At 39.2% G+C, this 16,053-nt stretch overlaps 4 protein-coding genes across 10 annotated transcripts; 1 reads left to right on the top strand and 3 right to left on the bottom strand.

The window, feature by feature from the left end:
• The first annotated feature begins 374 nt into the window (after nucleotides 1-374).
• Nucleotides 375-8,233, top strand: LOC112455652 (PI-PLC X domain-containing protein 1-like). Of its 3 annotated transcripts, XR_003040881.1 has the most exons (9): nucleotides 375-461; nucleotides 1,046-1,256; nucleotides 1,735-1,962; nucleotides 2,621-2,875; nucleotides 4,099-4,307; nucleotides 4,635-4,839; nucleotides 5,788-6,058; nucleotides 6,426-7,791; nucleotides 7,861-8,233. XR_003040881.1 is itself a non-coding variant. In XM_025017696.1 (8 exons), exons 2-8 carry the CDS (start codon nucleotides 1,247-1,249, stop codon nucleotides 6,664-6,666), a joined length of 1,419 nt encoding a protein of 472 aa, XP_024873464.1. In that variant the 5' UTR covers nucleotides 375-461; nucleotides 1,046-1,246; the 3' UTR covers nucleotides 6,667-8,233. The 3 variants fall into 3 exon arrangements, 2 of the variants coding, with proteins under 2 accessions (XP_024873464.1, XP_024873465.1); XM_025017696.1 differs by having other exon boundaries at nucleotides 6,426-8,233; XM_025017697.1 differs by lacking the exon at nucleotides 1,046-1,256 and having other exon boundaries at nucleotides 1,672-1,962; nucleotides 6,426-8,233.
• Nucleotides 8,234-8,442: 209 nt separating this feature from the next.
• Nucleotides 8,443-10,660, bottom strand: LOC112455653 (protein lin-52 homolog). 4 transcript variants are annotated; one of them, XR_003040883.1, is made up of 5 exons: nucleotides 10,571-10,660; nucleotides 9,938-10,015; nucleotides 9,770-9,877; nucleotides 9,136-9,700; nucleotides 8,443-8,978 (listed from the first exon to the last, which is right to left on the bottom strand). XR_003040883.1 is itself a non-coding variant. In XM_025017698.1 (4 exons), exons 1-4 carry the CDS (start codon nucleotides 10,599-10,601, stop codon nucleotides 9,567-9,569), a joined length of 351 nt encoding a protein of 116 aa, XP_024873466.1. In that variant the 5' UTR covers nucleotides 10,602-10,660; the 3' UTR covers nucleotides 8,443-9,566. The 4 variants fall into 4 exon arrangements, 3 of the variants coding, with proteins under 3 accessions (XP_024873466.1, XP_024873467.1, XP_024873468.1); XM_025017698.1 differs by having other exon boundaries at nucleotides 8,443-9,700; XM_025017699.1 differs by having other exon boundaries at nucleotides 8,443-9,700; nucleotides 9,770-9,865.
• A 101-nt stretch (nucleotides 10,661-10,761) lies between these two features.
• On the bottom strand, nucleotides 10,762-11,116 carry LOC112455655 (protein PET117 homolog, mitochondrial). The gene is made up of 2 exons (XM_025017701.1): nucleotides 10,999-11,116; nucleotides 10,762-10,927 (listed from the first exon to the last, which is right to left on the bottom strand). The coding sequence occupies exons 1-2, from the start codon at nucleotides 11,088-11,090 to the stop codon at nucleotides 10,786-10,788; spliced, it is 234 nt and encodes a 77-aa protein (XP_024873469.1). The 5' UTR covers nucleotides 11,091-11,116; the 3' UTR covers nucleotides 10,762-10,785.
• A 1,324-nt stretch (nucleotides 11,117-12,440) lies between these two features.
• LOC112455662 lies at nucleotides 12,441-14,581 on the bottom strand. 2 transcript variants are annotated; one of them, XM_025017720.1, is made up of 2 exons: nucleotides 14,422-14,581; nucleotides 12,441-14,351 (listed from the first exon to the last, which is right to left on the bottom strand). In XM_025017720.1, the coding sequence occupies exon 2, from the start codon at nucleotides 14,339-14,341 to the stop codon at nucleotides 12,938-12,940; it is 1,404 nt and encodes a 467-aa protein (XP_024873488.1). In that variant the 5' UTR covers nucleotides 14,342-14,351; nucleotides 14,422-14,581; the 3' UTR covers nucleotides 12,441-12,937. The 2 variants fall into 2 exon arrangements, with proteins under 2 accessions (XP_024873488.1, XP_024873489.1); XM_025017721.1 differs by having other exon boundaries at nucleotides 14,489-14,553.
• Between the last annotated feature and the right edge of the window lie 1,472 nt (nucleotides 14,582-16,053).

Raw genomic sequence — 16,053 nt, 5'->3', positions numbered from 1 at the left:
TCTTTCTTTCTCTCTTTGTTTTCTTCTCTGTTAGCGGCCTTTAATTATATACTACCGCTATAATATTCACCCCGTTTGTACTTCGTGCTGCCTGCTTTCCGAGAAAGAAACATTTTTGCTTGTGCCGCACAGGCAAAAAGCCGTGTGCGGTGGAGAGCTGTCACCGCTGCCGCCGCCACCTCCGTCGCTGCCGCCGCCGCTGCCGTCGCCGCCGCCGCCACCACCGCCACCGCCGTCGCTGCTGAAGTTCGCGTGATACCGAATCGCGCCGCATAGTTTCACGCATCGACGCGGTAACGTTGCGAGTCAGCGGCTTTTTTTTGCGCGCGTTCGCCGTCGATTATCAAGGAAACGACTACGCATTAGTCCGAACTCCGATGCCAGGAGGACGGCAGGAACGGATGGTCGAGGATACGAACGCGCAATCAGCCGAGCCCGACTTCTTCGCGATATAATTCGTGGTAAGAGATCTCCTCTTCTGGTCCCCCTTCCACGTTCCGTCCCCTTTTCCCCTTTCGTCCTTCTACCCCCTCCCCCTCTCGTCGTTCGACGTCGACTCGGCGTCGGCAGCACGCGGAAATATCATCGTGTTAATTTCCTGGGGGGGAGAGAGGGGGGGCTTCCTCCACCTCTCCCCCACGGAGATTCAGCGATCTCGATCGGGATCAATCGCGTAGCGCAGGCAAATTCTCCAATTAAAAGATAAGGGAGACGTTCTCCCCTGAATTTCTTTTTTCACAATTTCGATTTCTTCAACTCCCGCGCGAAGATATTGAAAAGAAAAATCTCTCAAGCAGAAATCTCATTTCGTTGATTACTTTCAAACTAAACGAGTCACCGGTAGAAATGTGATGAACGTTAAACAAAATCGACGGTGCAAAAGGACTCCCGCTAGTCTCGAGAGCGATGTAAGACGCGCGGAACACGTCCACGATCTCGTAATAAGAGCGAGAAAAAATAAGATTGCACAATCGCGCGATTAGACGATATAGGATGAAGAGATAAACGGTCAGCATTTATAATCAACGCGGATGGTTTTTCTTAGCAATTATGTGTCTCACACGATTCTGTCGTCATCGCGTTCGCCAGTCGCTATAACCACGTTCTTGAACTTGCACAACTTGACTTGGCCGCATCTACGACGATCAGTTACGATCTATCAACGGAGACCAGCGCGTCGAACCGAGAAAACTCGAAGAGCTACGACCCGCGTGAGAGCGTCTATTTTCCAATTGTATCGCGATTAATGAGCGAGTGTTAGTAAATACGTTCATTTTACAATTGTTTAATTTTTTTTAATTTGCATCATATCGCTGCAGGATATAAGTCATCGTAATTTTACGACCTGGAGTGGCTTTTTATTTTTTAATTGCATAACGTTCCTGCCTTGTGAAGTCACATCCTAGAGATTTATGTAACAATAAGATTGATTGTGAACAAATTTATTTCTCAATCTAAAAATTAGGTAATTTATTTTCTGTAAAGAAAGGCATTTCGATATTTTTAATTTACGTAAGAGAATCAACACCGCGTTCATTTCCTCCGTCATTTTTATTATTATAAATAATAAAATATATTATTAATGTACGTGATTCCTTCTTCAAAACGACCGTTGTATTTATAAATACGTCGTAAGCTTTCTTGACGGTGATAATTTCTTAAACTCATGAGAGCCGTCAGCCGCGCAAGAAAACGAGCTGGATCGAAGGTGAAGGCTGACGTCTTTTGCGGCAGTTCGTAGCCAGTTGGCTTCGTGGGAAGAATTGAAACGATTGAGGGAGCACCGAGAGAAGAATGTCAACGGCTCAAAGAAGCGGATAATAGATTTTGTTTACGGTCCTACCGCGGTTAACTCGTGCACGAAGATGAAGCTACTTACTATCGTTCCCGCCCTTCTCCCTTGGTTGACAATCGTCGACTGCGTGTCGACGGCGAGATTTTGTGGTCCGGACGTGGGAGACGGTGAGTTTTATAGTTGACAGTGTAGCAATAGCGCGATAAGCTATGCAAATCCTGGTAAAACAATTTCTCAGAATTTTGTATGAATTGAGACTTATAAAAAATTTTGAAAAAATATATGTAACATTTCTCAGATACTTTCAAAAATAATTGAATGAGGATTTTCGGAATATTTTAGTATCAGTGTGTATAAAAATTTCTGATAAATTGCACAGCTTTTCTCACATTTATTCCGACTTTTACAAAGATATGTTGGCGGGAAAAATCCGAAATGTTTTATTATTATTTTGTCTAAGTTTTTCTGCAAAACGTTTCAATTCGTATAAAAAAATCTGAAAATTCTGAGCATTCTGAGAAAATCTGAAAATTTTTATGGAAAATTCTGAGACATTTTTCTACCACGATCAATAATAAATGCAACAATAAATCGATTGGATCGTCGATATTTTCGTGCCGCTTTATCGAATATCAAAAGTTTGACGTATTTCGTTTAAGAAAATATTGTTATTATGACTTACGCAATCGTGTCAATGCGCGTCTTCGTCTCGCAGAGCAATAATAGCCTCGGTTTTCAATAAGGATTATTGTCATATTGAAATTATTGCACCAGTTGTGTTCGAAAAAAGCCTCGCATCTCGAAACACCTGTTTCCCCCTTTTAGATTTCCAACGCGCGCACGTCGGCCTGATTATCTCGCCCATAATGTCGATGCAAACGATACGGGAGATCGAGATTTATTGGAATCACGCCAGGTATCGACCGGGCGATACGATCGCTCTTTACACGGGCGAGCCCACGAACGGCCTCGAGCCAATTTATACCCTGATACCAAACGCGCCGAGCGGCATCAAGAGGACCGGACTGCAGGCCACGTTCGTTCCCACCTCGAATCTCACGTTCGTTCAGCAATGCCTACGTACGTACGCGACTTATATGTATATACACATCGCAATTACATAATTCCAATATAGACTACTGATCAAGCGTATTATATACAGCATTATTGAGAAGTAACGCGTTTGTATTATTTAACACGTTGCCGTTACAGTTACATTTTCGCAGCCAACATTATCAGTTGCAAAAACTGTAAGTGCAATGGCAACCATTATCTATTATTTTGTCTGCAACGACAACAGTAACAATCATTATTTTTCGGGTATCCGTTTTTCCGGTAACGTAACGAATATAATAAATTATATATACGTTTGAAACTTATTTGATTTTCATGTATTCGGAGGCTCTAAAGAGAAATCATTTTCATGATTGAGTTGAGGATTATATATAGGTATGAATGAGGATCAAACACTAACTTCTTTTAAAAAATAAACGAGAAGTTCGATAAAATTCATAGAATTTATATTTCTAATCCAGATTATATGTAATTATTGTAGATTTTTGTATTCTAAAAACAGATTTGATCCTAAATTGGTATATCAAATCAAGATTTTGAAACACATAAGATTAAAGATAAAAAAAATGTGTAAAAAGGTCTAAAATTTGCGAACTTTATATTTATGATACTCGAAAGACTCCTTTTTCAAGTTCTTTTATGGTATAGCAAATTAAAAATCCAAAGTTTTATTACTTTCATCGATATTTCAACAAAAATCTCTTAGAAATGTAACGTTTTTAAAATTATTTTATTATTAACTAGTTTTAATTGGACAAATTTTATTATTAATTGATCTTGTAACGTAAAAAAAGTAACAAAAATAACAATTTGTTATTGAGACCTGTTACTTTTTGAACAATAGTAACAATAACAAATTATACTTTTTAGAATTAGTAACGAGTCACTTTTACAGTAATTTTTCCAGCCCTACATATACATGCAAATAGTGAATATAAATACGGAAGAAAACTAATATAATTATCGTCGGACGATATGCAGCGATTCTCGATCGTAATTTTTAACAAAATTACTAAAGCTCTTTTTCGTATATTTATATTTACTATAGCGCACAGAAAATATTGTTTCCACCATCTGAATTTGTTGCACAAGAGCCAATTGTTTTTTAAAATTTTGACGAAATCAAAAGAGACAGTTCAAAGGCTGCTACTTGATCTACTTTATTTTCTTTAGCGATATCTTTAGTGGTGTGCGCGATCCAATCTTGAAACGGAATTTCGCTTTAATAGATTACCATGTCGCCTGGCTGAGAAACGGCACGGTAAAACTGACAAATTGTCTGCGAACGCAGCCTCACTGGATGACGGAGAGGAGGGCCATCTTAGGATCGCTGCCTATAAGTAGAGTATTTTTGCCCGGTACGCACGATTCCGCGTCGTACGCGATACACGAACGGGCAAACTCCGAGAATATCGTCGAGAGATACGTGATAACGCAGGTAAATTCCGAATTAATAACACAGAAAATTGAATTGCGCGGAACAAATCAGATAATCCGCAAAGTTAATCTCGCTGCGACAACATCGTTTCCGAGTCGGAAGTCGCACGGCTATACCAGATCTCCTTTCCCACGGCACTCTTTCGATTGATTCAAAATAGACTTCCTTTCAATTCAAATCAGATGCTTGTTGCGCGCACGTTTGAGTGTTCGGCCCGAAAACGTTCGGGCGACGCATTAAAGAGAGAGCTTGCGCATTAAAGTCGAATAGTAAGAATTAAATATGGAATAACCGTTGCTGGTAATCGTTAGGATAATTAAACTGCAGGATGTGGACGTGCTCGCGCAACTGATCTACGGGGTCCGATATCTCGACATCAGAGCCGGACACTATCCCAACACCAACTCGGTGTGGTGGGCAAATCACGGAGTATTCAAGTCCGTTCCCATGCAGACCGTTATCAACCAGGTGAAGACCTTCCTCGACAAAACGAACGAGATCGTGATATTTGACATCCAGGAATTTCCAGTTGGTAATACATTTTAATGCTCGACAGTTCTTGGCCGGGTAAAAATATTGTAGGTAGTAGAACCATCGCGAATGCAACGTTCCTTCTCGCGCTTTTTAAAATATATAAAAATATTGTTATACGCTCGAATACCGTTCTTGGAATTCATCCGCGATACTCCCGCGCTAAAGAAAGAGCATTGATTCAAAAGATTATAAAATTCTTTATAACGCAACAAAATAGGAGACTTAATAGATAAATTATAAAGCCCGTTGCGCAGTACTAGGCGATAGTGATAGCGATAGCGACAAAATTTTTAACCTGTCGGAAGCCGTGTATCAATGCTGTAGCTTTGTCGGCAATTTTGTCGCTATTGCTATCACTATCGCTATCGGCTAGCATCATGTAAGGGGCTTAAGAGTCGTTCGTGACATTTAAAAGTTGCGTCGGACTTGCTCAGACTCTAAGATGTCTTATTTATCATCTGATTTTTTCTATAGAGATTAATTTTCTTGCTTTGTATCGATTGTTTCGTATTGTTCGGGCAATGCACTGTTAAATATTAAAGGATGAAATTTAAATCAATATCTTGAGTTAAATAACATTTTGTTATTTAATGTATGTCAAAATTTATTATTTTACTAACACAAAATAGTATTATTTTAATTCCATTGGTTTAGTTAAATTAATGACATGATTGAGTAAGAACAATGGTGATCTATAGGAATAGTTAACAACGTAAAAAACAACTCAAATTGAATATAATTTGACACTACGAATTTAACAGTGCAAATTATGAATATTAGCAAGATATAGGAATGAAATACACAAACATTATTATAACGTGACTTATCGCTGCTTTTCAATTAATAATAATAAGTAACCTAGCAATATTGTGCAACTCGTAGCTAGGACTTGGAAATAGTAGACTTCCGTCATTTATGTGAAAATATATGCTGATGGTGTTGCTAGGTTTTGGAAAAAATCTGGCGGTGCATCACGACTTTATTGGATTCCTTGAGGAACAATTCGCCGGGTACTACTTGCCGAAGAGTTACGGATGGACCAGTACGCTGAACACGATCTGGTCATCCGGGAAAAGACTTATCATCGGTTATGATGAGAGACGAGTTGTCAGTCGTTACGAAAGCGTGTGGCCCTGCGTGACTCATCAATGGGGAAACGTCAGGACTATCGAAGACTTGTTCAATTATCTAAATCGCATCGAAACGGAAAGTCTCGGGTATGCAAATCATGCAAAGCCGACATCGAGTAGCGCTAAGCTATTCAAGATTATTCTTCTCATCATATATCTTACTCTTGGTTTTATAAGTACTTTCGTTAATTAAGAGACACGATCATGAGTAAAGTGTACGCGCGCCAGACAAACCGAATACCTGTATCCGGTCTGAGCTGCTTAGTTGATACGATTAACGGATCTCAATAATAGCTGATTAAGTTTAAGTTTATAATGATCTCAATTGATAGCAATGAGAGCAATGCATTCCATTGCATAAAAAAAATGTCATTAGTTTTGCTCTCAATGCAGCATGAAGAGAGACATTATAGCGCAAATTATAATTATGCCAATCTGGCGGTTCTCGTTTCAGGCATCCTAGATCGATACCGAGGTCGGCGATGGCGGAGTTGACGCCCAACACATGGGACGTAATCTTAAACCGGCTCGGAAGTATCCGCCAAATGGCGGAGAAAGTTAATATTAACGTTACGAATTGGTACAACAGCAAATGGCAACGCACCGCCAATATCGTTGCCGTCGACTTCGTCCGATCGTCCGGCATCATCGAGACCGCTATCGAGTGGAACGAAAGACGAAATTCGAATTGTTAAAAACCTTCCCTGTTCCCCCTATTCGCACGAGAATTGAAGAAACGTACAAACCAAAGTTCATTAATGCACCATTAATCCACAGTATGCCGAACAGCAAGAGAATTTTTTTTTATACAAATAGTACTTAATAATTTTTTATTTTGCTTTTATGAGTTTATCTATAATTACGTGTTATACGAGTATTAATAAATTTTATATACAAGGTGGGTCACGCAATTAGACGATGTCTAATAAAAATGTAAATATCTTATAAGATGTTTTTCATTTTTCCATTATTTTCGTAGAAATACATACAAAATATTTTCCTTTAATTTGTATGATTAAATAATGTTTCCGCGCTGTACGAATTTATCGCAGCGTTTAAAAAAGTCCATTTCATTTTAATTAGCTAATTTCAGTGTAGTTTACATCAAGGAGGTGATTATATCAACCCCTCTGTTGCCTTCTCAAGAAATCCAAGTAAAAACGTAACACAGTTTCGAGCATTAATCGCAAAATACGTATCTTTTTCGCGTGATTATCACAGTTCCGCCGGATGTGCGAATAATGCTCTAGTCAAGGTAACCGAGAGAAACGAAATTGTCTGTCGCATAGAGGTGCGCGATGCAACGAAATCAGTTCATCATCCGGTACAGACGATGTTGGTCGCGAATGCGAAACGGACTACGAGATCTATCTGCATTAATCCGTCGTGTTTCTACACAGAAAACACAATACATTCGAAAAAAGAGATCTGAGAGAACGATAATTTTTTTTTAAAGTCGACCTATCTTGCATATTTCTTTCATGGAAAGGATCGTTTTATTGAATTTCGCTCGACGTTGATACGAAAACCGCTTATCTCCGCTTAGACAAAACTAACGAATTTTTATCCTCGTCAAGAGTGTGACCATCTCGTTTGCATTTATATCCTATACAAATTTATATCTTTATAAAAATGTGCTGCCTATTGCTACTACTTTTACTGCCGATCGTAACTTCGGAGCTGTGCGAGTACCCTTGGTATCATTACGATACGTGCCAGAATAATTCTCTTTCTTGTCCCAGTGATCAGAAGTGTTCGTTCATCGAGTACTGCCCGGCGGTTGTATCCCTAATGGGTCAAAACGGACTTTCCGCTCACAGGTAACGTGGTCCCTTTTTATGTCAGACGGACGAGTACATAATTTACACACGTAGATTTTTCGAACGCAGATTGCGACAAGCCGTGTGCGGGTACGATCGAACACGCATAAAAATTTGCTGCAGCGTCAACAGTTATACCGAACGGCCGACGTATCCAGACAGAAGCCTGGATGCATATCCAACGCAACCATCTTCAAACTTTCAGTGCGGAAAGAGTATCGTTCGAAACAACGTAGACACTTTAGGATCGTATCCTTTTGTCGCAAGAATCGGTTTTATAAGCAAGTACCTTTGCACGTATACAGAAGTGCTTGGTATCATATAGAAATTGCGTAATATACAAGATGTCTCAGAAATCGCCAATTATATATCTGAATTATAACATTGAAGTTAAAATGCTGCGTCAAAAGTCGTCAGTTTGAACCAATTGAAAGTTGATTCCAAATGTTTCAATAAAAATTTAAGGCAGAAAATTTCTGCGGCATCACATATATATAGCAAATTATATACAATTTTGTTTATTCGAAGGACAAGAGAGAGAGAAAGTTAGCTATATCTCTTTTATTATATAAGACATGCGTTTTCAGACTGTTAGCAAGAATTCGCTTTCAGATACATTAACGGGTGAGATTAAATACTCGTGCAATGGCGTGATTGTTAATGAGCGTATTGTATTGACTACAGCTACATGCGCACTCGCGAAATCGGACAGATACAAATTGTACGTATACAGCAGTCGAAAATAAAATATAACGAATGATCGTTGCTCAGATTTTCGATTGTATGACAGCATTGATCTGTAGCATGCAGTAATTATAATAATCGTTGTTCGTAATCCATTCAGATGCTCTGTGCTTATTGGTGAATATAATACAGAGTCGAATCCAGATTGCAATAATTTGTTTTGCGGGCACAATATCAGTAGCCACGACATATCGTATGTAGTTAAACATCCGGGCTACAACGCCGCAAGTTATTCGAACAATATCGCCTTACTTCGCTTGAAGAAGGCTATCGATTTTACAGGTATGTACAATTCTTAAATATACACGCGTTGAAGACATTGTGACGGTCACAGCCTCAATGAAATAGCAATATATCCGGTCTTCTCCAGCCACAGCTCAACCAATCTGCTTTATACCGGAAGACAGATACGTCAGCTTAGGAAGTACATGCACTGTTGTCGGCTGGGGAAAATTGTCAGGTCAAAAAGGTATTTGTATTAATAGAACAAACTATCGTAAAGCGTAAACTGTAAGCTGTGTTTATGTAACGTTCAAGTGCTGTAACCCTGTGATCCAGCGCAACCACTGACGCAACAGTCATTACAACTAGAACTCGTACCTAAGCAGCAGTGCTCGGACTATTTAAGCCAAGCTCTATCTGTCGAATTATGCGCCAAAGGAAACTGTGAACCTTGTTCAGGTTACAGCGGTAGTCCTCTGTTATACAAATATGCGGACACATATTTCCTGGTACGTTATCAACATAAATATTTACATATATACTACAGATGTAGTTCACATATTTATGTTTTCCTTTTTTTTTTTTTTATCAGGTTGGAATCCTATCATTTGGGTCTAGTTGTGACTCAAGCATCATTTTTCCATCTGCATTTGTAAATGTACAGAGATACACAAGGTGGATCTTAGAGAATTCTTAAAGAATTTTCAGGTTGCAAAAATATAAAAACGTCTCAAAACGTTTCTTAAGAATACCGATTATACTTATGCATTTTCACGTTTTATTATTTTTTTTTGCAAATCTAAAATAGGTTATTTATGTTTAAATATGTTCAAGTATTTGCCGCGTGTCATTTCCTTAGCCTCCTCTAGACCCAGCTGATAAGCTAAATCGTGCAGTCTTTTCACTTCCGAGATAAGCCCGGTCATTGACATATTACCCAGTTCTGCAAGAAAATATTTTACGGTATTTAGCAACAGGATGAAGAATCATATGTTAATGCATATCAACTCACGATGCACATGGCTTATGTCTTCCTGCGACATCGCAGCCCAAAAACATGGTTCTGTCTGCGGTGAATTTTGAGCAACGAACTCATGTACACCTGGAACTTCATTGCTCGCTACATTTATGATGTAATGTGTTTACATGACTCATAGATGATACTTAAAAATTTACTCACTCTGCTCAGGCCATAGATCGGGTGACGCTCTATCCAATTTCTCTAGACTCATGAGACTCTCCTCTATGCAAGACAAATCTATGAAACAAGAATCAACTATTTTAACTTTCTTTGCATTCAAAATATTTTTGCTAATAATATTACAAGACATTTTAGTATTATCTTATGCATGTTGCTTATGCAATCTGTGCAGCTTCAAATCTAATTAAACAAAGTACAAAGTTTAAGACCATAAAGATTAGTTCGTACAATATTTTATGTACGATAGAACTCAAGTGTTTGATATAAACTTAAATCTTCCATTTTGTATAAGACACAAGATCAACAAATAGGTAAATAAGCAAAATAAAGTATATGTAACATTTTAAACTTGTAGTAAAAATTTCTAATAATAAATCAAGATACATTTTAGACTTTTCCTTTCTTTTAAAAACTAGCGCACAATACAATGACCAATATGATTATATAATAAACACTAAAAAAATATTGGCTACAAAGCAATTGATATTTTCAATATATTATATTGGATATATAACTATAACCTCAATATATGTACATAAAGAGGGAATAAAAATATACTCCAAAGTGGCAAATACTATTGCGCTTTCGTTCTATATGAGACTCCAAACTTACCGGGTTGATCCGGTGCTTCGTCGGTAGCCATAATGCTCGCTTGAAAGCTGTAAATTTACTCAAGTGTTTGCAGAGGAGGACGCTTTAACGGGTTACTCGACGCGCATACAAAATGGAGTGAAGTGACCGGGCAGGACACTTTACACACGGCTCTTTTTATTCCTTATGAAAAAATCCTCGAGTAACAGACTAACAATCACGCGACTATTCAATCGTTACGTATCGTTCTCACGTATTGCCTCCCCTCTGCGCAGTTCCTTCTCTAGCTCGGCCTGCTGCTGCAGAACGTAGACATTTTCTGCCTTACGGCGTTCCCGTCGCTCGATGTCGCGTATCACACCCAGATGAAGCTGATCCCTAAAAACGATTTTTGCGAGCGCAACGTCAGTCGCGAGGATCGTAATCGTCGTGCAATCGCGGGTTTCTACCTGTCGTAGGCCTGCTTGTAGTGCACGTAGCCTATTATTCCGACGGACGACATGCAACATAGACCGAAAGCGACTTTAGACGCGCTCGACATCCTCGGGATGAGAACGGTGCGCAGTTGTTGCCACGGGGTTGCTCGCGCGAGGCATGACGGGATAAGGGTGTATCCCCATGGAGAAAAAAATAGCGTAACGGAAAACGGAATTCCTTTGATTGGCTAATATCCCACCTTGAGAGCCCCCACCTGAAGATTAGCCAATCAGAGCAATTCCGTTTTAGTTCCGTTCCGCTATTTCTCTCTCCATGGGGATGCAGCCTAATCGAGGATTATCGATTCTTGCGCGCGCGTTATTTGACTTCTCGTCAATCCGAAGGCTGAAAACTCTTGGAAAGTTTTTTTTTTTATTAGATACACAAATAAATATTTCGATAACTCGTGTAAAGAAACTCTTCATAAAATTTTTATTAAGTTTACATTTATAATAAAATAAATTTTTTACTACTATCATAAAGTCGTCTTGTACTATAATAGCAATTTTTCTGTTAATTACTAAACCGGTTGATACTAACAATAATAATTATTAAATCCATTGTTAAAACACGTGCTGCTATTCGCTGGTGTATTTTGTGCTTATTTACCATACGCTAATTTCAGCTCTACATTAGTAAAATGATAATGATGTTCTACAATCGTCCATTCTTCTCCAATTATCTTTAAAAAATTATTAAATGTCTTTTTATTATTATATAAAAATAATTATATCTTTTTATTACATAACTATCATTATATCTTTTTATTACATAACTATCATTATATCTTTTTTTTTATTACATAACTATCATTAAATATCTGTTATTACATAACTCTGCGCAACTTCGACTACCGTCATAGCGCATTATTGCGCACGCTCGTGGATAACTCAACATCAGTGAGTTCCGAAATTCATCGAAAAAAGACGCGCGTCAATCTTTTATATATTTATATGAATGTACATACATACATACATACATATACGCTAATTTTTAAGGCTCAGTCACAATGAGAGGAATAAGGAATAAGATAAAGGAATTAGGAATAAGACATGTTGCATCTCGCTTTAATGTACGTGTACTGAAGTGAGATGCGACATTCCCTTATTCCTTATTATCTTATTCCTTATTTTTGTCATCATTGTGTCTGAGCCTTTAAAGATTAATTCTGTTTTTAACTCTCTGATAGGCTCGTTCTTCTGTACATAAAATCTTTGACTATATAGTCAAAGATGAGAGTGATGATAAATAATTGAAAATTAAACGCAAAACTTCAAAAATAGAGGGATATTTAAAAAAAAATTTTTTTTAGTAGAATTGACTGGCACTTATTAAACGATTCATTCGACATAAATATATATAAATTCGAATATAAATAAACTATATATATATATATAATCGACATAAAAAACATTAATTCGAAAAAGTTGTGTTCATTTTTTTCATATTGAAAAACAGAATTGAAGAACAGAAGAAAGTATTATAAGCTAACAAAAATCACAAATATAGGCTGCGTTCTGATATTCACTGCAAGTACTGAAAATCTTTAGTTTACGTAACGTACGCTATAGATTTTCAGTACTGACAGTGAATATCGGAACGCAGCCATAATCTTTGGTCCTGTCGACGCCGCTGCATTCAGCGTGAATCAAGGTTGAACACTGGCAACAACGAAACTACAATTCGTTGTCCCCTTCCGCGGGTTCGACGTTTGCTTCTTCCTTGGTCTTTCTCGTTTGGGAGCCTGTTGACTGCCTGAACTTTCGCTTTTCGTGCTTTTTTTTTCAGGGCCCTCGTTTCTTAGGGGCCTCTTCCTTCTTTCATTTATCAGCCGCTTTCTGCAACTTTTCTTATTGGCCGGGGACTGGCAGTGAAAATTTCTGATTGCATTTTTGCACGAGACTTTCTCCTTTATCCTGGGACCGTCTTCTTTTTGGTGGGAGTTGGCAGGACCCGCGGGATCATCTCCAGAATTGCCGAAGTGGAAGAGGCAGTATCGTCGCTGGTTACCGACTTGTCTGAAAGATTGACGTTCTCGTTGACGCTCTCCTCATAAACGCACCACTCAGTAGCGATAATCGAATTCTGATCAACATCTTCGTTATCTTCGTCTGGCGGCGCGAAGTCGTTTTCCTCGAACATGTCAGGCCGGTCAAGTGGCCAAATGCCGGCTGACCTAAAGCCCGAGATTCCTTTTTCCATCGACGCGACCTTTATAAACGCTTTGTTCAAAAACTCTGCCAAATTGTGCTCCCCAATTTTCTCATACGGGTGAGAAGTCAGATAGAGCTTAAATTCTCGGTGCATAACATTTTTCAGGGGACCAAAGAAAGTGAGATCGAGCGGCTGCATTCGATGGGACATGCGTGGAGGAACCGTTACCACAGTAATGCTGTTGTCTATGCAGAACGTGTATGCTGCCATTGAGACATGACTCGAGTGGTAGTCCAGGATCAGGAGGACCGGATCATCAGCCGTGGGTTTCACGTGTTTCACAAAATGTTCCAGCCACTGACAGAAAAGAACTTCATTTGTCCAGCCATTTTTTGAGCAACCATATAGAGCTCCGATAGGTCCATTATGCTGCAATCTCGAATCCATACGAACTCCGGGAAAAATTATCAATGGTGGTATATAACATCCAGCTGCATTCATGCAGAAAGCAGCAGTGACGGTTTTTCCCATTTTATCAGACGTTACTGCTCCGACCCTTTTTTTGCCCTCGGCTGCGTAAACACTTGAGCATTTCTTCTGCACCGTTGGTATTTTGGTCTCATCCATGTTGTAGATTCGGTACGGAGTGAATTTATGTTTCTTCATAATTGCTTGCAAGTTACTGAAAAAGTTCTTGTTGAAGTCAGCAATACGATTCAGACTGATGCCTCTCAATTGTCGTAGCGGAATTTGTGGGTTTCTCTTCAGGAACAGGTACACCCAATTCCTCCCTGTCATTTTTGACCTTTTATTGAAGTAATGCTTGATCCGTTTGGCCTCAGCAAATTCGAAGACGACTCTGCGAAGATCTTGGCGTGTGATACCGTTGTTCATTCCAGCCAAACGGAGAATGTGTCCCACTAACTCGGCTTCTTCTTGTGCTGTAAAAGTGGGCTTGCCAAGCTTGCGAGTCTTGCGACCCGATATCTCGCGCAGTTCGTCAAAGTTCAGATGCTCTCGTAGGGTAGAAAATGGAATCCCGAATTGTTGGCTGGCTTGACGAATTGTCAGCTTTGGCCCGTGCGTTATGGAACGCAGTGCACTCTGGAGCTCTGACGCTTTCAGGGGCTTATAATTCCTTTTTGTGTTGTTGCGAACCATGACGAGTGCTCTGTAAACATTATAAATTCCAGTCAATGCCATGAATGAAAATGTGTAATTCGATATCTATATATACGTACTATGCGTTCTCTTGTAGCTGTGATGAATTGTCTTTGTTACTTGTTAATTTATACGTTTATAACTTACGTGTTTCGTCAATGTCACATTAAAATGTAATCTGCAACCTATCTGCGCTATCTGTTTGAAGCGTTAATGTACTGAAAAACCTTTAAAAAGAATGAAAAACATCAGACGCGGTCAACGGTGTTTTGATCGGGTATACTATGGTTACGGTCATCATGTTTCAGCCTTCAACCTTCAAGGTAGTTCTCCGGTCTTTACACTAGAAAAAATCGATTTTCTATAGATTTTCTTGAAACTGTGAGGCTCAGTATCTTGATTTTTTATACCGGAAAGAGGTACTGAAATTTATACCACGCATAAAGCACACCTAAATTAACGTATATTCACAGTTTCAAGAAAATCTATAGAAAATCGAGCTCGCGAACCACAAATGAAATTGGGCGCGTCAGCAGACACAACTGTTGAGTCTCGTCTTATCAACAATCTGCGTTGATTGGTTGATTCTAAAAGTAAGAGCCAATGGCTGCGTTCAGTCGAATCTCTGCTTAGCGAAGCGAAAGGTAGCAATTAAGTGTAATTGGTTGGATCCAAAGGTAAGAACCAATCACATTGGGTGCGTTCAGCCGATACTCCGCTAGCCTAGCGGAGTATCGGCTGAACGCACCCATTCAATTGCTACCTTTCGCTTCGCTAAGCAGAGGTTCGGCAGCAGAGGTTCGCAGCCAATCACGTTCGATTGCTATTGAGCGTTTGTTCTGCTGAACGCGCCTATTATGAAGGTGCCTTTTCATGCTGACGCTCGACGCTCATTTTCAGCGGCAAAAAGGTCGCATGACCACAATTGACGCCGGCGTCAATTGAAATTCATGAAAAGGAAAACAGCGTCAAAATTTCGGCGTCTTCGCGCTGCTTTGGCTTTGACGCTTGAAGTTGGAAAAATCCAACTTCTCTTTCTTGACGCTGGCATCATAGTGATGTCACGTGACGTCGCTCAACGCTGTTTTTCAGCGTCCCATGAATTGGCACCTTGAGACCGACGACGCGGCAAAAGGTTCCCAAGGGATCGTATGAAAAGCAACAGTTTCGGCAAGAGACACGGTGGAGACCTCTGTCGAGTTGGCTTAGCTGCGACTCGCTGCGAGTCCGTATTTTATTTATTATAAATTTTTAACTAAAATGCAAAATTGGGCTCTTTATCTCCCTGCATTATTATATAAAGAGTTTATAAAAAAAATTCACGAATTTATGTAACTTATTTTATGAGAAATATGGATATTACGAATCCGTACGGTCGAAACTTTACCGTTACTGTTACGAAAAAGTGTGTATCCGGGGCTTTAAGTATACAATATGGGGAGCGGAAATGAGTTCCTTTTTCGGTGTAGAGATGAGCGCATTATTTCTACCTTCCAGCCAATTGCGAGAAATAGTGCACTCATCTACACCGAAAGAAAACCTATTTTTGCTCCCCATTTACTACGTTTACGCGAGCGTTACTTCTGTAGTAACTTACGATATATAACTCGTTTACGCGAAGTAAATTATCGCAAGTTACTACAAAATCCCGTTTACGCGAAGAAATTATCGTAAGTTATTACTACAGAAGTAAAGGCTGATGATTTAAGGCA

The sequence above is a fragment of the Temnothorax curvispinosus genome, unplaced genomic scaffold (assembly GCF_003070985.1).
Source record: "Temnothorax curvispinosus isolate PA1 unplaced genomic scaffold, ASM307098v1 QBEX01006316.1, whole genome shotgun sequence".
In the NCBI taxonomy this organism is placed as follows: domain Eukaryota; kingdom Metazoa; phylum Arthropoda; class Insecta; order Hymenoptera; family Formicidae; genus Temnothorax; species Temnothorax curvispinosus.
This window is presented reverse-complemented; position numbering and strand designations above follow the sequence as displayed.

Bases quoted from the DNA above. Each gene is read 5' to 3' on its own strand.
- LOC112455662 (XM_025017720.1), bottom strand. From the start codon at position 14,341: ATGGTTCGCAACAACACAAAAAGGAATTATAAGCCCCTGAAAGCGTCA.
- LOC112455655 (XM_025017701.1), bottom strand. From the start codon at position 11,090: ATGTCGAGCGCGTCTAAAGTCGCTTTCGGTCTATGTTGCATGTCGTCC. The intron at 10,928-10,998 runs GTAGAAACCCGC...AATCGTTTTTAG, and splicing joins TACAAGCAGGCCTACGACAG to GGATCAGCTTCATCTGGGTG.
- LOC112455653 (XM_025017698.1), bottom strand. From the start codon at position 10,601: ATGGCTACCGACGAAGCACCGGATCAACCCG. The intron at 10,016-10,570 runs GTAAGTTTGGAG...CTTGTTTCATAG, and splicing joins CGAAGCACCGGATCAACCCG to ATTTGTCTTGCATAGAGGAG. The intron at 9,878-9,937 runs GTGAGTAAATTT...TCATAAATGTAG, and splicing joins CGATCTATGGCCTGAGCAGA to CGAGCAATGAAGTTCCAGGT.
- LOC112455652 (XM_025017696.1), top strand. The intron at 2,876-4,098 runs GTACGTACGCGA...TCGCTTTAATAG, and splicing joins GTTCGTTCAGCAATGCCTAC to ATTACCATGTCGCCTGGCTG. The intron at 6,059-6,425 runs GTATGCAAATCA...TTCTCGTTTCAG, and splicing joins ATCGAAACGGAAAGTCTCGG to GCATCCTAGATCGATACCGA.